The following is a 13,455-nucleotide window of genomic DNA, read 5'->3' on the forward strand; positions in this document are numbered from 1 at the left end:
AAAATTCTTAGACACACGCGCTCGGGGCCACCGAGGGAAAGGCGTCCCCTGCAGGTGTGCGTGCGGTAGCCCCGCCCTGAAAGACGGTAGAACAGAGTTAAGAGCGCACTCTCTGAAATCAGACCGTAATCGGTTTGCACTCTGGCTCAGCCACGAGCTGGGGGACTCGATTGGGTAAGTGATTGTACCTGTTGGGCCTTAGTTTCCTCATCTGCGAAAAGGAAACGTTAGGCCTCTAGCGTTTCAGCATTTAATGAGGTGATCCGGGCTGGGTGCTTGGCACATACCACAGCATGAGAAGAGTTCTGTGCGTGTTTTCCTGCTGTTACTGATTTTATGTTTAGACTGGTAGCAGGTTGAGTGGTGCCTTCCGCCCCCCGGTAAAAGATACCTCCAAGTTTTAACCCATGGAACTTGTGAATGTAACCTTATTTGGGAAAAAAAAGGGTCTTTGCAGGTAGAATTAAGTTAAAGATCTCCAGATGAGATCATCCTGGATTAAAGATGAGCCCTAAATCCCACGACAAGTAACTTCTTGAGAGAAGAGGAGGGGGGACGCCATGTGAGATGGAGGCAGAGATCAGGGTGAGGCATCTACAAGCCAGGGGACATGAAGGATGGCTGGCGGTCTCTAGAAGCTGGGGGGAGCACCCAGTGGATTCTCCTCCCAGCCCCCAGAAGGCTCCAACCTTGCCACTATATTCAGACTTCTGGCCTCCAAAATTGGGAGAGAAAAAAATTTCTGGGACTCCCCTGGCAGTCCAATGGTTAAAACTACATGCTTCCATTGCAGGGGGCTCGGATTCAACCCCTGGTCAGGGAACTAAGATCACACATGCCATGCAGCACGATAAAAACAAAAAACAACTATTTTTCTATTGTTTTGGGCCTCCTAGTATGGTACTTTGTTATAGCAGCCACAAGAAAACTTAATACATAACACCAAGCAGGGTTGGATACCTGTTGTTCTCGCCTGTGCCTCTTAATCACTGTGGTGGTTTTTCACTTGTTCTGTGAACATATCATACTCATTCCCACCACAGGGACTTTGCACAAACTGTTCCCTCTGCCAGGAATGCCCTTCTCCCAGATGTTTGCATTATTCAGGTGTCAGCTCAGAGAGGCCTTCCCTGATCATCCCCCACCTTTACCTCTTACTCCATCATCCTTCCTCCCATTACCTAGTCTGTTTTTCAGTATAATTTTTTTTTAATCACTGTGGTAAAATACATGTCAGCTTCCCAGGTGGCTCAGCAGTAAAGAGTCTACCTGAAAATGCAGGAGATGTAAGAAACACTGGTTTGATCCCTGGCTTGGGAAGATCCCCTGGAAAAGGGCATGGCAACCCACTCCAGTATTCTTGTCTGGAAAGTTCCACAGACAGAGGAGACTGGCGGGCTGCAGTCCATCAGGTCACAAAGTTAGGACATGACTGAGCACATGCACGCAAGTACAAAGTATGCATCACATAAAATTTACCACTTTAGCCATTTGAAAGTGTATGGCTCAGTGACATTAAGTACACTCATGGTGTTGTGCCACCATAACCACTATCTAGTTCCAGAAATTTGCATCACCCTTAATCCTGTACACATTAAGCAGTCCTTTAATTCCCCCTTCCCAGCCCCTGGCAACCACTAATCCACTTTCTGTCTCTGTGGATTTGCCTGTTCAGGATATTTCATATCAATGGAATAATCGACTATGCCATCTTCTGTATCTGGCTTCTCTCACTGAGCATCATTTTTCCAGGATCATCTGCATGGTGGTGCATGTCAGTGCTTCATTCATCTTTTTGGCTGAATCGTATATTTCATTGTATGTATGCATGTGCCATTTTTTTTGTTTATTCATCCACCAGTAGATAAAAAGTACTTCTACATTTTGGCTCTTGTGGGTGTACATGGATTTATTTGAATCCCTGTTTTCAGTGAACTTGGGTGTATACCTGAGAGTGGCATTGCTGAATGATATGCTAATTCTATGTTTAAGACTGATGCGTTTTGTTTTTAAATTTTTGAGTGTGTGGAATGTGGGATCTTAGTTTCCTGGCCAGGGATCAAACTCATATCCACTCATTGCAAGGCAGGTTCTTAACCACTGGACCACAAGGTAAGTCCCCAAAATACAGATGATTTTAAACAGTGGGTTCTTTTTGGGGGGGGGGGGGAGAACCATGTCACATGGCATGTGGGATCTTAGTTACCCCACCAGGGACTGAACCCATGCCCCCTGAATTGGAAGCAGAGAGTCTTAATTAACCACTGGACTGCCAGGGAAGTCCTTTTTTTTTTTCCCCATAACACAATTGTTTGAAATTATTTACTTGTTTCTTTGTTTATTCCCTCCACTTACTGGAATAGAAATTTCAAGAGAAAAGAGACTTGGTTTCTTTTGTACACTGTAATGTACCATGGCAGCTGCTCCGGGCACAAAGGAGATATTGGGAAATGCAGGTAGACACCACAGATGCAGGCTCCCCTTGTGGTCTCAGACAACACTCTATTCATGTGGCCACCCCTCTTACTGGTTCGGTGGCTGTGGCCTTCTGAGCCAAAGGTATAAAGACAACCACCCCACGGCAGCGGAGGAGAGCCCAGAGCCTCTGGAACAAAGTCTGGGTTCTGCACTTCCTGGCTGGAGGCAGTGGAGCTCTGGGGAGAGATACTGAGTCAGGAATCCAGATTAGCTCTAGTGCTGGGCACTGGGGTCCAAAAAATGAATATGACTTTGCTTTCAGAGAACTCCTACTCGGAGAAGCAAATGGGCAGGGGAGTGTGGACTGACTTAGAGTCCCCAGTGGCACACTGGTAAAGAATCCACCTGCCAAAGAGGAGATGTAGGAAATACAGGAGATGCAGGTTCGATCCCTGGGTCGGGAAGATCCCATGGAGAAGGAAATGGCAACCCATTCCAGTATTCATGCCTGTAAAATTCCATGGATAGAGGAGCCTGGCAGGCTATGGTCCATGGGGTCACGAAAGAGTCAGACACGACTTAGTGACTAAACAACAGCAAAAAGACATCTTTTGAGTAGAGTGGCTTTGTGGGGCATGGGGAGATTTCTCAGAGTTGGGCAGCGGAGGTGATTATGTGAGTTGGGCCCTGAGGAGTAAGTAGGAGTTGCATGGATGAAGGAGAAGAAATTTGTGACAGGACTTCTGTAAAGCAGCGGCCCCTCCTTCCTGAGAGCTTGCCGGGAGCTGTCCGTGGTGCTGCTGCCGCCGCTGCCGCCAAGCCGCTTGTGCGAAACAAATTTGACTCTTGTCAGGTTTATTTTTAATTGTGGTTAAAATATAGCGAGAGAGCTTCCCTGGTGGCTCAGATGGCAAAGGATCTGCTTGCAATGCAGGAGATTCGGGTTTGTTCCCTGGGTCAGGAAGATCCCCTGGAGAAGGGAATGGCAACCCACTTCAGTAGTCTTGCCTGGAGAATCTCATGGACATAAAATCTACCATCTAATAATGTTTAAAGCTAGTGGAGGTGATGGAATTGCAGTTGAGCTATGTCAAATCCTAAAAGATGATGCTGTGAAAGTGCTGCACTCAATATACCAGCAAATTTGGAAAACTCAGCAGTGGCCATAGGACTGGAAAAGGTCAGTTTTCATTCCAATCCCAAAGAAAGGCAATGCCAAAGAATGCTCAAACTACCGCACAATTGCACTCATCTCACATGCTAGTAAAGTAATGCTCAAAATTCTCCAAGCCAGGCTTCAGCAATATGTGAATCGTGAAATTCCAGATGTTCAAGCTGGTTTTAGAAAAGGCAGAGGAACCAGAGATCAAATTGCCAACATCCACTGGATTATCAAAAAAGTAATAGAGTTCCAGAATAACATCTATTTCTGTTTTATTGACTATGTCAAAGCCTTTGTGTGGATCACCACAAACTGGAAAATTCTTAAAGAGATGGCAACACCAGACCACCTTATCTGCCTCTTGAGAAATCTGTATGCAGGTCAGGAAGCAACAGTTAGAACTGGACGTGGACCAATGGACTAGTTCCAAGTCGGGAAAGGAGTACATCAAGCCTGAATGTTGTCACCTTGCTTATTTAACTTATATGCAGAGTACATCATGCGAAATGCTGGGCTGGATGAAGCACAAGCTGGAATCAAGATTGCCGGGAGAAATATCAATAACCTCAGATATGCAGATGACACCCCCCTTATGGCAGAAAGCGAAGAACTAAAGAGCCTCTTGATGAAAGTGAAAGAGGAGAGTGAAAAGGCTGGCTTAAAACTCAACATTCAGAAAACTAAGATCATGGCATCCGGTCCCATCATTTCATGACAAATAGATGGGAAAACAATGGAAACAGGGACAGACTATTTTGGGGGGCTCCAAAATCACTGCAGATGGTGACTGCAGCCATGAAATTAAAAGACACTTACTCCTTGGAAGAAAAGCTATGATCAACCTAGACAGCATATTAGAAAGCAGAGACATTACTTTGCCAACAAAGGTCCATCTAGTCCAAGGTATGGTTTTTCCAGTAGTCATGTATGGATGTGAGAGTTGGACCATAAAGAAATCTGAGCACCGAAGAATTGATGCTTTTGAACTGTGGTGTTGGAGAAGACTCTTGAGAGTCCCTTGGACTGCAAGGAGATCAAACCAGTCTGTCCTAAAGGAAATCAGTCCTGAATATTCATTGGAAGGACTGATGCTAAAGCTGAAACTCCAATACTTTGGCCACCTGATGCGAAGAACTGACTCATCTGAAAAGACTCTAATGCTGGGAAAGATTGAAGGCAGGAGGAGAAAGGGACAACAGAGGATGAGATGGTTGGATGGTATCATCGACTCAATGGACATGAGTTTGAGAAATCTCCGGAAGTTAGTGATGGACAGGGAGGCCTGGCGTGCTGCAGTTCATGGGGTCTCAAAGAATTGGACACAACTGAGCAACTGAACTGAATGTTTAACGATTTCAAAAATAATTTAACCCTCTACAGTCACCACCATGTCTTCTTTTTTAAATTTTATTTATTTCTTATTTACTTTTATTTTTCGGCTGTGCTCGGTCTTCACTGCTGTGCAGGCTTTTCTCTAGCTGTGGTGAGTGCAGGCTACTCTCTAGTTGGGGTGCATGGGCTTCACACTGAAGTGGCTTTTCTTGCTGCAGTGTGGGCTCCAGGCATGTGGGCTTCAGCAGTTGCAGCAAGCAGGCTTCTGTAGTTGTGGTGCACGGGCCCAGTTGTTCTGTGGCATATAGGATCCTCCTGGACCAGGGATTGAACCTGTGTCCCCTGCATTGGCAGAGGGATTCCTACCCACTGCACCACCAGGGAAGTTCCTAAGGACTTTTTTGGATGTGGACCTTTTAAAAAGTCTTTATTGAATTTGTTTACAATATTATTTCTATTTTATGTTTTGGTTCTTTGGCCATGTGGGATCTTAGTTCCCTGACCACACCCCTTGCATTGGAAGGCAAAGTCTTAACCACCGGAGAAGTCCCCATTCTAATAATTTTTAAATGTAAAGTTTAGTGTCTTCATATTATTGGACACTCCCCCTACCATCCATCTCTAGAACTTTCTCATCTTACCAAACTGAAACTCTGTCCCTATGGAACACTGATGTCCCATTCCCATTCCCCTAAGTTTCTTGAGGTCAGAGATGTTTCATTTTGTCATTGCTGTATTTTTAATCCTTAGATCAGTGGTTGAGAACCTGTGGGCAATTTTACCCATCATGGGACATTTGATGATGTCAGGGATATTTTTGATTATCATGACTGGAGGGGATGGAGTTGATACTGGCATGGAGCAGGTAAAGACCAACAACACTGCCCAACACTCTACAATGCCCAGGACAGCCCCCCTCCCAAGATAACTGTTGTTGTTGTTCAGTCGTGTCTGACTGCAAACCATGGACTGAAGCACACCAGGTTTCTCTGTCCTTCACCATCTCCTGGAGCTTGCTCAAACTCATGTTCACTGAGTTGGTGATGCCATCCAAACATCTCATCCTCTGTCAACCATCTCTTCCTCTGTTGCCCCCTTCTCCTCCTGCTTTCAATGTTTCCCAGCATCAGGGTCTTTTCCAGTGAGTCAGCCCTTCATATCAGGTGGCCAAAGTATTGGAGCTTCAGCTTCAGCATGAGTCCTTCCAATGAATATTCAGGATTGATTTCTTTTAGGATTGACTGGTTTGATCTCCTTGCAGTCCAAGGGACTCTCAAGAATCTTTTCCAGCACCACAGTTCAAAAGCATCAATTCTTTGGCTTGAAACAAAGTTAGTTCTCAATAAAATTTGTTGAGGCAATGAAATGGCTAAACCTCCTTGAATCGTCTTCTCTTCATTTGCAAAGGTGATTCATACAAATACATTTGATTCTCATTATTTGCAGTTTCTGTATTTGTAAATTTGCCTGTTGAACTTTATTTGTAACCCCCAAAATCAATACTCATGGTGCTTTCAGGATCATTTGTAGACAACACAGAGAAGTGAAAAAAAAATGAGTACTGGCTGTGCCTGTGTTCCCAGCTGAGGCTGAACCAGGTGATGCTCATTCAAGCCTTGACTGTAAACAACTGTGCTTTTTGGGGTCTATTTAGTGCCATACTTTTAACATTTGGGGGTTTGTTGGTGACTTTGCTATTTATAATGGCCTCCACGCATGGTGCTGAAGTGCTGTCTAGTTTTTGTTAGCACAAGAAGGCTGAGACTGAGAGAGTTAATTTAGGTAGGCTGATAAGGAATCTGGAGCCCTCAAGGAGGAAGGGGTCCAGTTCAGTTCAGTCACTCAGTCATGTCTGATTCTTTGTGACCCCATGGACTGCAGGGTGCCAGACTTCCCTGTCCAACACCAACTCCCGGAGATTGCTCAAACTCATGTCCATTGAGTCAGTGATGCCATCTGACCATTTCATCCTTTGTCGACCCCTTCTCCTCCTGCCTTCAATCCTTCCCAGCATCAAGGTCTTTTCAGATGAGTCAGTTCTTCACATCAGGTGGCCATGGAGCTTCAGCTACAGCATCTGTCCTTCTAAGAAATATTCAGGACTGGTTTCCTTTAGGATAGACTGGTTTGATCTCCTTGCAGTCCAAGGGACTCTCAAGAGTCTTCTCCAACACCACAGTTCAAAAGCATCAATTCTTCGGTGCTCAGATTTCTTTATGGTCCAACTCTCACATCCATACATGACTACTGGAAAAACCATACCTTGGACTAGATGGACCTTTGTTGGCAAAGTAATGTCTCTGCTTTCTAATATGCTGTCTAGGTTGATCATAGCTTTTCTTCCAAGGAGTGTCTTTTAATTTCATGGCTGCAGTCACCATCTGCAGTGATTTTAGAGCCCCCCAAAATAGTCTGTCCCTGTTTCCATTGTTTTCCCATCTATTTGTCATGAAGTGATGTGACCAAATGCCATGATCTTAGTTTTCTGAATGCTTAAGCCAGCCTTTTCACTCTCCTCTTTCACTTTCATCAAGAGGCTCTTTAGTTCTTCTTCACTTTCTGCCATAAGGGGGGGTGTCACCTGCATATCTGAGGTTATTGATATTTCTCCCGGCAATCTCGATTCCAGCTTGTGCTTCATCCAGCCCAGCATTTCACATGATGTACTCTGCATATAAGTTAAATCAGTAGGTGACAATATACAGCCTTGACATACTCCTTTCCCAATTTGGAACCAATCCGTTGTTCCATGTCCAGTTCTAACTGTTGCTTCTTGACATGCATACAGATTTCTCAGGAGGCAGATAAGGTGGTCTGGTATTCCCAAATCTTTAAGAATTTTCCACAGTTTATTGTGATCCACACAGTCAAAGATTTTGGCATAGTCAATAAATCAAAAGTAGATATTTTTCTGGAACTCTCTTGCTTTTTCTATGATCCAATGGATGTTGGCCATTAGTTCTCTGGTTCCTCTGCCTTTTCTATCTTCAGTTTTAACATCTGGAAGTTCTCAGTTCATGTACTGTTGAAGAATTTTGAACATTTTGGAGAATTTGAACATTCTTGGAGAATTTTGAACATTACTTTGCTAGTGTGTGAGATGAGTGCAATTGTGCAGTAGTTTGAACATTCTTGGGTGTTGCCTCTCTTAGGGATTGGAATGAAAACTGACCTTTTCCAGTCCTGTGGCCACTGCTGGGTTTTCCATATTTGCTGGCATATTGAGTGCAGCTCTTTCACAGCATCATCTTTTAGGATTTGAAATAGCTCACCTGGAATTTCATCACCTCCACTAACTTTTTTCGTAGTGATTCTTCCTAAGGCCCACTTGACTTCACACTCCAGGATGTCTGGCTCTAGGTGAGCAATCACACTATCATGGTTATCTGGGTCATTAAGATTTTTTTGGTATAGTTCTTCTGTATATTCTTGCCTTGTCACCTTTTCTTAATATCTTCTGCTTCTGTTAGGTCCATACTGTTTCTGTCCTTTATTGTGCCCATCTTTGCATGAAATGTTCCTTTGGTATCTCTAATTTTCTTGAAGAGATCTTTAGTCTTTCCCATTCTATTGTTTTCCTCTATTTCTTTGCATTGATCACTGAGGAAGGCTTTCTTATCTCTCCTTGCTATTCTTTGGAACTCTGCATTCAGATGGGTATATCTTTCCTTTTCTCCTTTGCCTTTAGCTTCTCTTCTTTTCTCAACTATTTGTAAGGCATCCTCAGACAACCATTTTGCCTTTTTGCATTTCTTTTTCTTGGGGATGGTCTTGATCACTGCCTCCTGTACAATGTCAGGAACCTCCGTCCATAGTTCTTCAGGCACTCTATCAGATCTAATCCCTTGAGTCTATTTGTAACTTCCACTGTATAATTGTAAGGGATTTGATTTAGGTCATACCTGAATGGTCTAGTGGTTTTCCCTACTTTCTTCAATTTAAGCTGGAATTTTTCAATAAGGAGTTCATGGTCTGAGCCACAGTCAGCTCCTCGTCTTGTTTTTGCTGACTATGGAGCTTCTCCATCTTTGACGGCAAAGAATATGATCAATCTGATTTTAGTACTGACCATCTGGTGATGTCCATGTGTAGAGTCAACTCTTGTGTTGTTGGGAGAGGGTGTTTTCTATGATCAGTGCGTTCTCTTAGCAAAACTCTGTTAGCCTTTGCCCTGCTTCATTTTGTACTTCAAGGCCAAACTTGCCTGTTACTCCAGGTATCTCTTGACTTCCTATTTTTGCATTCCAGTCCCCTATGATAAAAAGGACATCTTTTTTTGGTGTTCGTTCTAGAAGGTCTTGTAGGTCCTAAAAGAAATGTTCAGTTTCTTCAGCATTAGTGGCTGGGGCATAGACTTGGATTACTGTGATGTTGAAAGGTTTGCCCTGGAAATGAAGAGAGATCATTCTGTCATTTTTGAGATTACACCCAAGTACTGCATTTCAGACTCTTTTGTTGACTATGAGGGCTACTCCATTTCTTCTTGCCCACAGTAGTAGATATAATGGTCATTTGAGTTAAATTCACCCATTCCAGTCCATTTCATTTCACAGATTCCTAAAATGTCTATGTTCACTCTTGCCATCTCCTGATTGACCACTTCCAATTTACCTTGATTTGTGGACCCAACATTTCAGGTTCCTATGCAATATTGTTCTTTAGAGCATTGGACTTTACTTCCATCACCAATCACATCCACAACTGGGCATAGTTTTCGCTTTGGCTCTGTCTCTTTATTGTTTCTGGAGTTACTTCTCCACTCTTCTCCAGCAGCATATTGGCCACCTACCTACCTGGGGAGTTCATCTTTCAGTGTCATATCTTTTTGCCTTTTCATACTGTTCATGGGGTTCTCAAGGTAAGAATACTGAAGTGGTTGCCACTTCAATATTCTTGCTTTGGGAAGGGGTCAAGGGCCCTGGAGATGGAGAAAAGGGTCTGTGGTTCTCAAAGAGGAGAAAAGGACAAAACTTTTTTTTTCTACATTGCCTTGTCTTTAAACCCAGAGCTAATGATTACACAACACTCATCTTAAACTCTGTACTAAGGATTATAGAACAGCAATGTATCTTGCTCTAGGACTTGTTTCTCCTTCTTAACAAGAACCTTCTGACTAATCTTGCTATCTTATGTGGGAGTAGAATCTGGTAAGACCTTTCTATTGTTAGTTCTAATCTTGTTAATTTAAGATGTATACTGTAGGAGTGAGTCTAGTAAAAGTATATAAGGCCTTGAAAAGAATAGCGACAGGGCACTCTCCTTCCCCCTTCTGATGTCTATGTCAGAAGCTTTCTCTGTCCATTTTAAACTTTAATAAAACTCTGCTACACAAAAACTCTTGAGTGATCAAGCCTGGTCCCAAAGCTAAATCTTCTTCGGAAATCACGAATCCGACATCGTTCACCGTAAGCTATCAAGATGTGCCTTATGGAGAAAAAAAGCATGTTAGATAAGCTTCATTCAAGTGTGAATTATAGTGTTGCAGACTGTGAGTTCAATGTAAAGCAATCTACAATATATATTAAACAAGATGCCCTTAAACAAAACAAAACACACACACACACACACACACATTTAGGTATTGATCAACTAATGAAAATGTGATCTGAGGCTTGCAAGAACCTAAGTCTGTATTTCCCCTGGGAGCAATGGATCAGTATTTGCCATTTCAGTGTTTGCTGCAACATTATAGAGCAGAACTGCTGCCAATAACGAGAATCAACTGTATCTACTTCTGAGGGCTATTGTGTGGACTAGATAACGTTGTGCATGTAAAGCATTTTACACACTTCTCACAGCAAATAGGGGCTTTCCTGGTGGCTCAGATGGTAAAGAATCCACCTACAATGCAGAAGACCTGGGTTAAATCTCTGAGTAAGAAAGATTCCCCTGGAGAAAGGAGTAGCAACCCACTCCAGTATTCTTGCCTGGAGAATTCCATGGGCAGAAGAGCCTGGTGGGTTACAGTCCATTGGGTGCAAAGAACCAGATACAACTGAGTGACTAACACTTACAGCAAATAATAGGAAAAAAAGGTACTATGCATTCCAGAGAAAACAGACCTGCTTTTGTAAAAGGTATGCAGCATGGATTAGCTAGTTAGAGCCTCAGGGAATCAGAATGAGGTCCTGGGTAATTACCACACTGGCCTTCAGCCAGGGCATGGCGGGGGAGCTGCGTTTGCCAGACGCACTGGATTGTTCCTTAATGACCACACATGGCCATTAAGACACAAATGGAAGAATGCCATCCACTAAATCACCCATACGGCTTTCCTTGGCACCCTGGGCTTGCCATGGTTTCTGTCCAAGGGTTGACTAGCCCTGTGCCTGCTTAAAAGGAGGGCAAAAGAACACCACTCCAGCATGATCAATAAATGGACACTTTTGGGGGGGGCTTAAAATTTTTTTTAAATTAAATATTTATCTTTGATGTCTTAGTTGCAAGACAGTTTAGTGTCTTTGGAATCTTTGACCTTCACTGCAGACTGAAGACTCTTAGCTGCAGCATGTGGGATCTAGTTCCCTGACCAGGGATAGAATCCTGGCCTCCTGCATTGAGAGTGTGGAGTCTTAGCCACTGGACCACCAGGGAAGTTCCAAAAAATTAATTAAAAAAATTTAAATAATTGTAGACTCACACACAGTTGTAAAAAGTAACACAGAAAGATCCCATGTACCCTTTTCCACCATGTTACCCAATGGTATTAATAACATCTTGGAAAATTATAATACAATAGCACTATTGCTAATGATACAGTCAAGATACACAACATTTCAATCACCTTAGGAGCTCTCGTGTTGCCCTTTTATAGCTACTCCCACTCCCCGTTCCCCCACCCCCATGCCCTTAACTGGTGGAAATCACAAATACATTCTCCGTTTCTATCATTTTTGATCTTTCAAGAATTTTATGTAAATAGAATCATATGTGACCTCTTGACATCAGCTTTTCCTGCTCAGCATAATTCTCTAGAGCTTTATCCAAGTTGTTGTGTGTATCAAGAGTTTATTCCTCCTTACTGCAGAGTAACATTCCATTTATATGAAATGTCCAGAACTGGCAAATCCATAGAGACAGAATGCAAACTAGTGGTGGCCAGGGGCTGGGGGAGGTGTGGGCAAGTAACTGTGAAGGGGTACAAGGTTTCTTCTTGGAGTGATGAAAATGTTCTGGAATTAATGTTTGTAACCGCCATCCACAACTTTATGGATATGCTAAAAAAAAATTGAATTGCACACCTTAGGTGGGTGAATTGTATGGTATGTGAAGTATATCTCAATAAATCTGTTCTTAACCAAAGAGTACAGTTTGGTTATGAACTGCTTCCCTGAATCCAAGTTCTTGAGGACTGGTGTTGGGCAGCTCACTGTTACACCCCAAGAAGGCCCTGCCTGTAGCAAGTGGGTAAAGAAATATCTTTCAAAATGAATTACCCTTAGAACAGGGTTTCTCCACCTTGGCACTGCCGATATTGGAGACAGGTTCTTCTCTGTTATGGGGCACCTACCTGCACACTGCTGGGTCTTGTGCAGCATCCCTGGTCCCCACCTACTTGATGCCAGGAGCACTCCAGTCATGACAGCCACAGATGTCCCCAGACACTGTCCACTGTCCTCTGGGGGCAAAATACTCCAGTTGAGAACCGCAAATTTAGAGCCACTGAATTTTAGGTACTGGAGCCTTCTAAGGAAAGACTGGCACACAGGGTGCTGATCAGCAGGACTTGGTTGTATCAGCAGGGCCATATTCACCCAGCCAGAAACGGTCAGCGGGGCAACGAAACCCCGCTCAAAAAGGAAAAACCACTGCTGCTGCTGCTGCTAAGTCGCTTCAGTCGTGTCCGATTCTCTGTGCGACCCCATAGACGGCAGCCCACCAGGCTCCCCCGTCCCTGGGATTCTCCAGGCAAGAACACTGGAATGGGTTGCCATTTCCTTCTCCAATGTATAAAAGTGAATAGTGAAAGTGAAGTCGCTCAGTCGTGTCCGACTCCTAGCGACCCCATGGACTGCAGCCTACCAGGCTCCTCCATCCATGGGATTTTCCAGGCAAAAGTACTGGAGTGTGTTGCTATTTCCTTCTCCAATGCAGCCTCGAAATCCCCAAGCTGAGAGGTTAAAGGAAGTCCAATATGGGGCGGGGCTTGCGGCGAGGGGCGGAGCTTGAACCAAATCAAAGAGGGTCGGGTCTGGGACTCCACCGGAAGAGTGTCGAGCCAAAGACCCTGATGCTGAGCAGAGGGAAAGTGGGGACTCCGAGTAGGGGGAGGGGCTTGCAGCGAGGGGAGGGGTTCGAGGCAAAGATACGCCCTCGGAAGCAGACTAATAAGCGAGAAGGCACGAGCTTCGCGGGTGGGGGCGGGGCCTGAGGCGCGTGGCGGGGCGCGAGAGGCACGCGGCCCAGGCGCCGGCCAGATGACGTCATGCGCTGACGGCCCCGCCCCTTCGCGCCTCCGGGTCGGCGGGCGCTTAGTGGAGACGCCAAGATGGCGGCGAGTAACTATTATGGCTTTGCGCAAGGCGTCGGCTCGCAGTACAGGT

General features: G+C 44.4%; 1 protein-coding gene across 4 annotated transcripts in view; it reads left to right on the plus strand.

Annotated features, from left to right (window-relative positions):
* Positions 1-13,363: 13,363 nt before the first annotated feature.
* ZFR2 (zinc finger RNA binding protein 2) overlaps positions 13,364-13,455 on the plus strand; it is a 45,726-nt gene continuing 45,634 nt past the window's right edge. For all 4 annotated transcript variants that reach the window (XM_070793103.1, XM_070793104.1, XM_070793105.1 and 1 more), the window contains exon 1: positions 13,364-13,453. In XM_070793103.1, coding sequence (XP_070649204.1) covers positions 13,401-13,453 — 53 coding nt within the window. In that variant the 5' untranslated portion in view covers positions 13,364-13,400. The remainder of the gene's footprint in view (positions 13,454-13,455) is intronic.

This window comes from Bos indicus, chromosome 7, assembly GCF_029378745.1.
Source record: "Bos indicus isolate NIAB-ARS_2022 breed Sahiwal x Tharparkar chromosome 7, NIAB-ARS_B.indTharparkar_mat_pri_1.0, whole genome shotgun sequence".
Lineage (NCBI taxonomy): Eukaryota > Metazoa > Chordata > Mammalia > Artiodactyla > Bovidae > Bos > Bos indicus.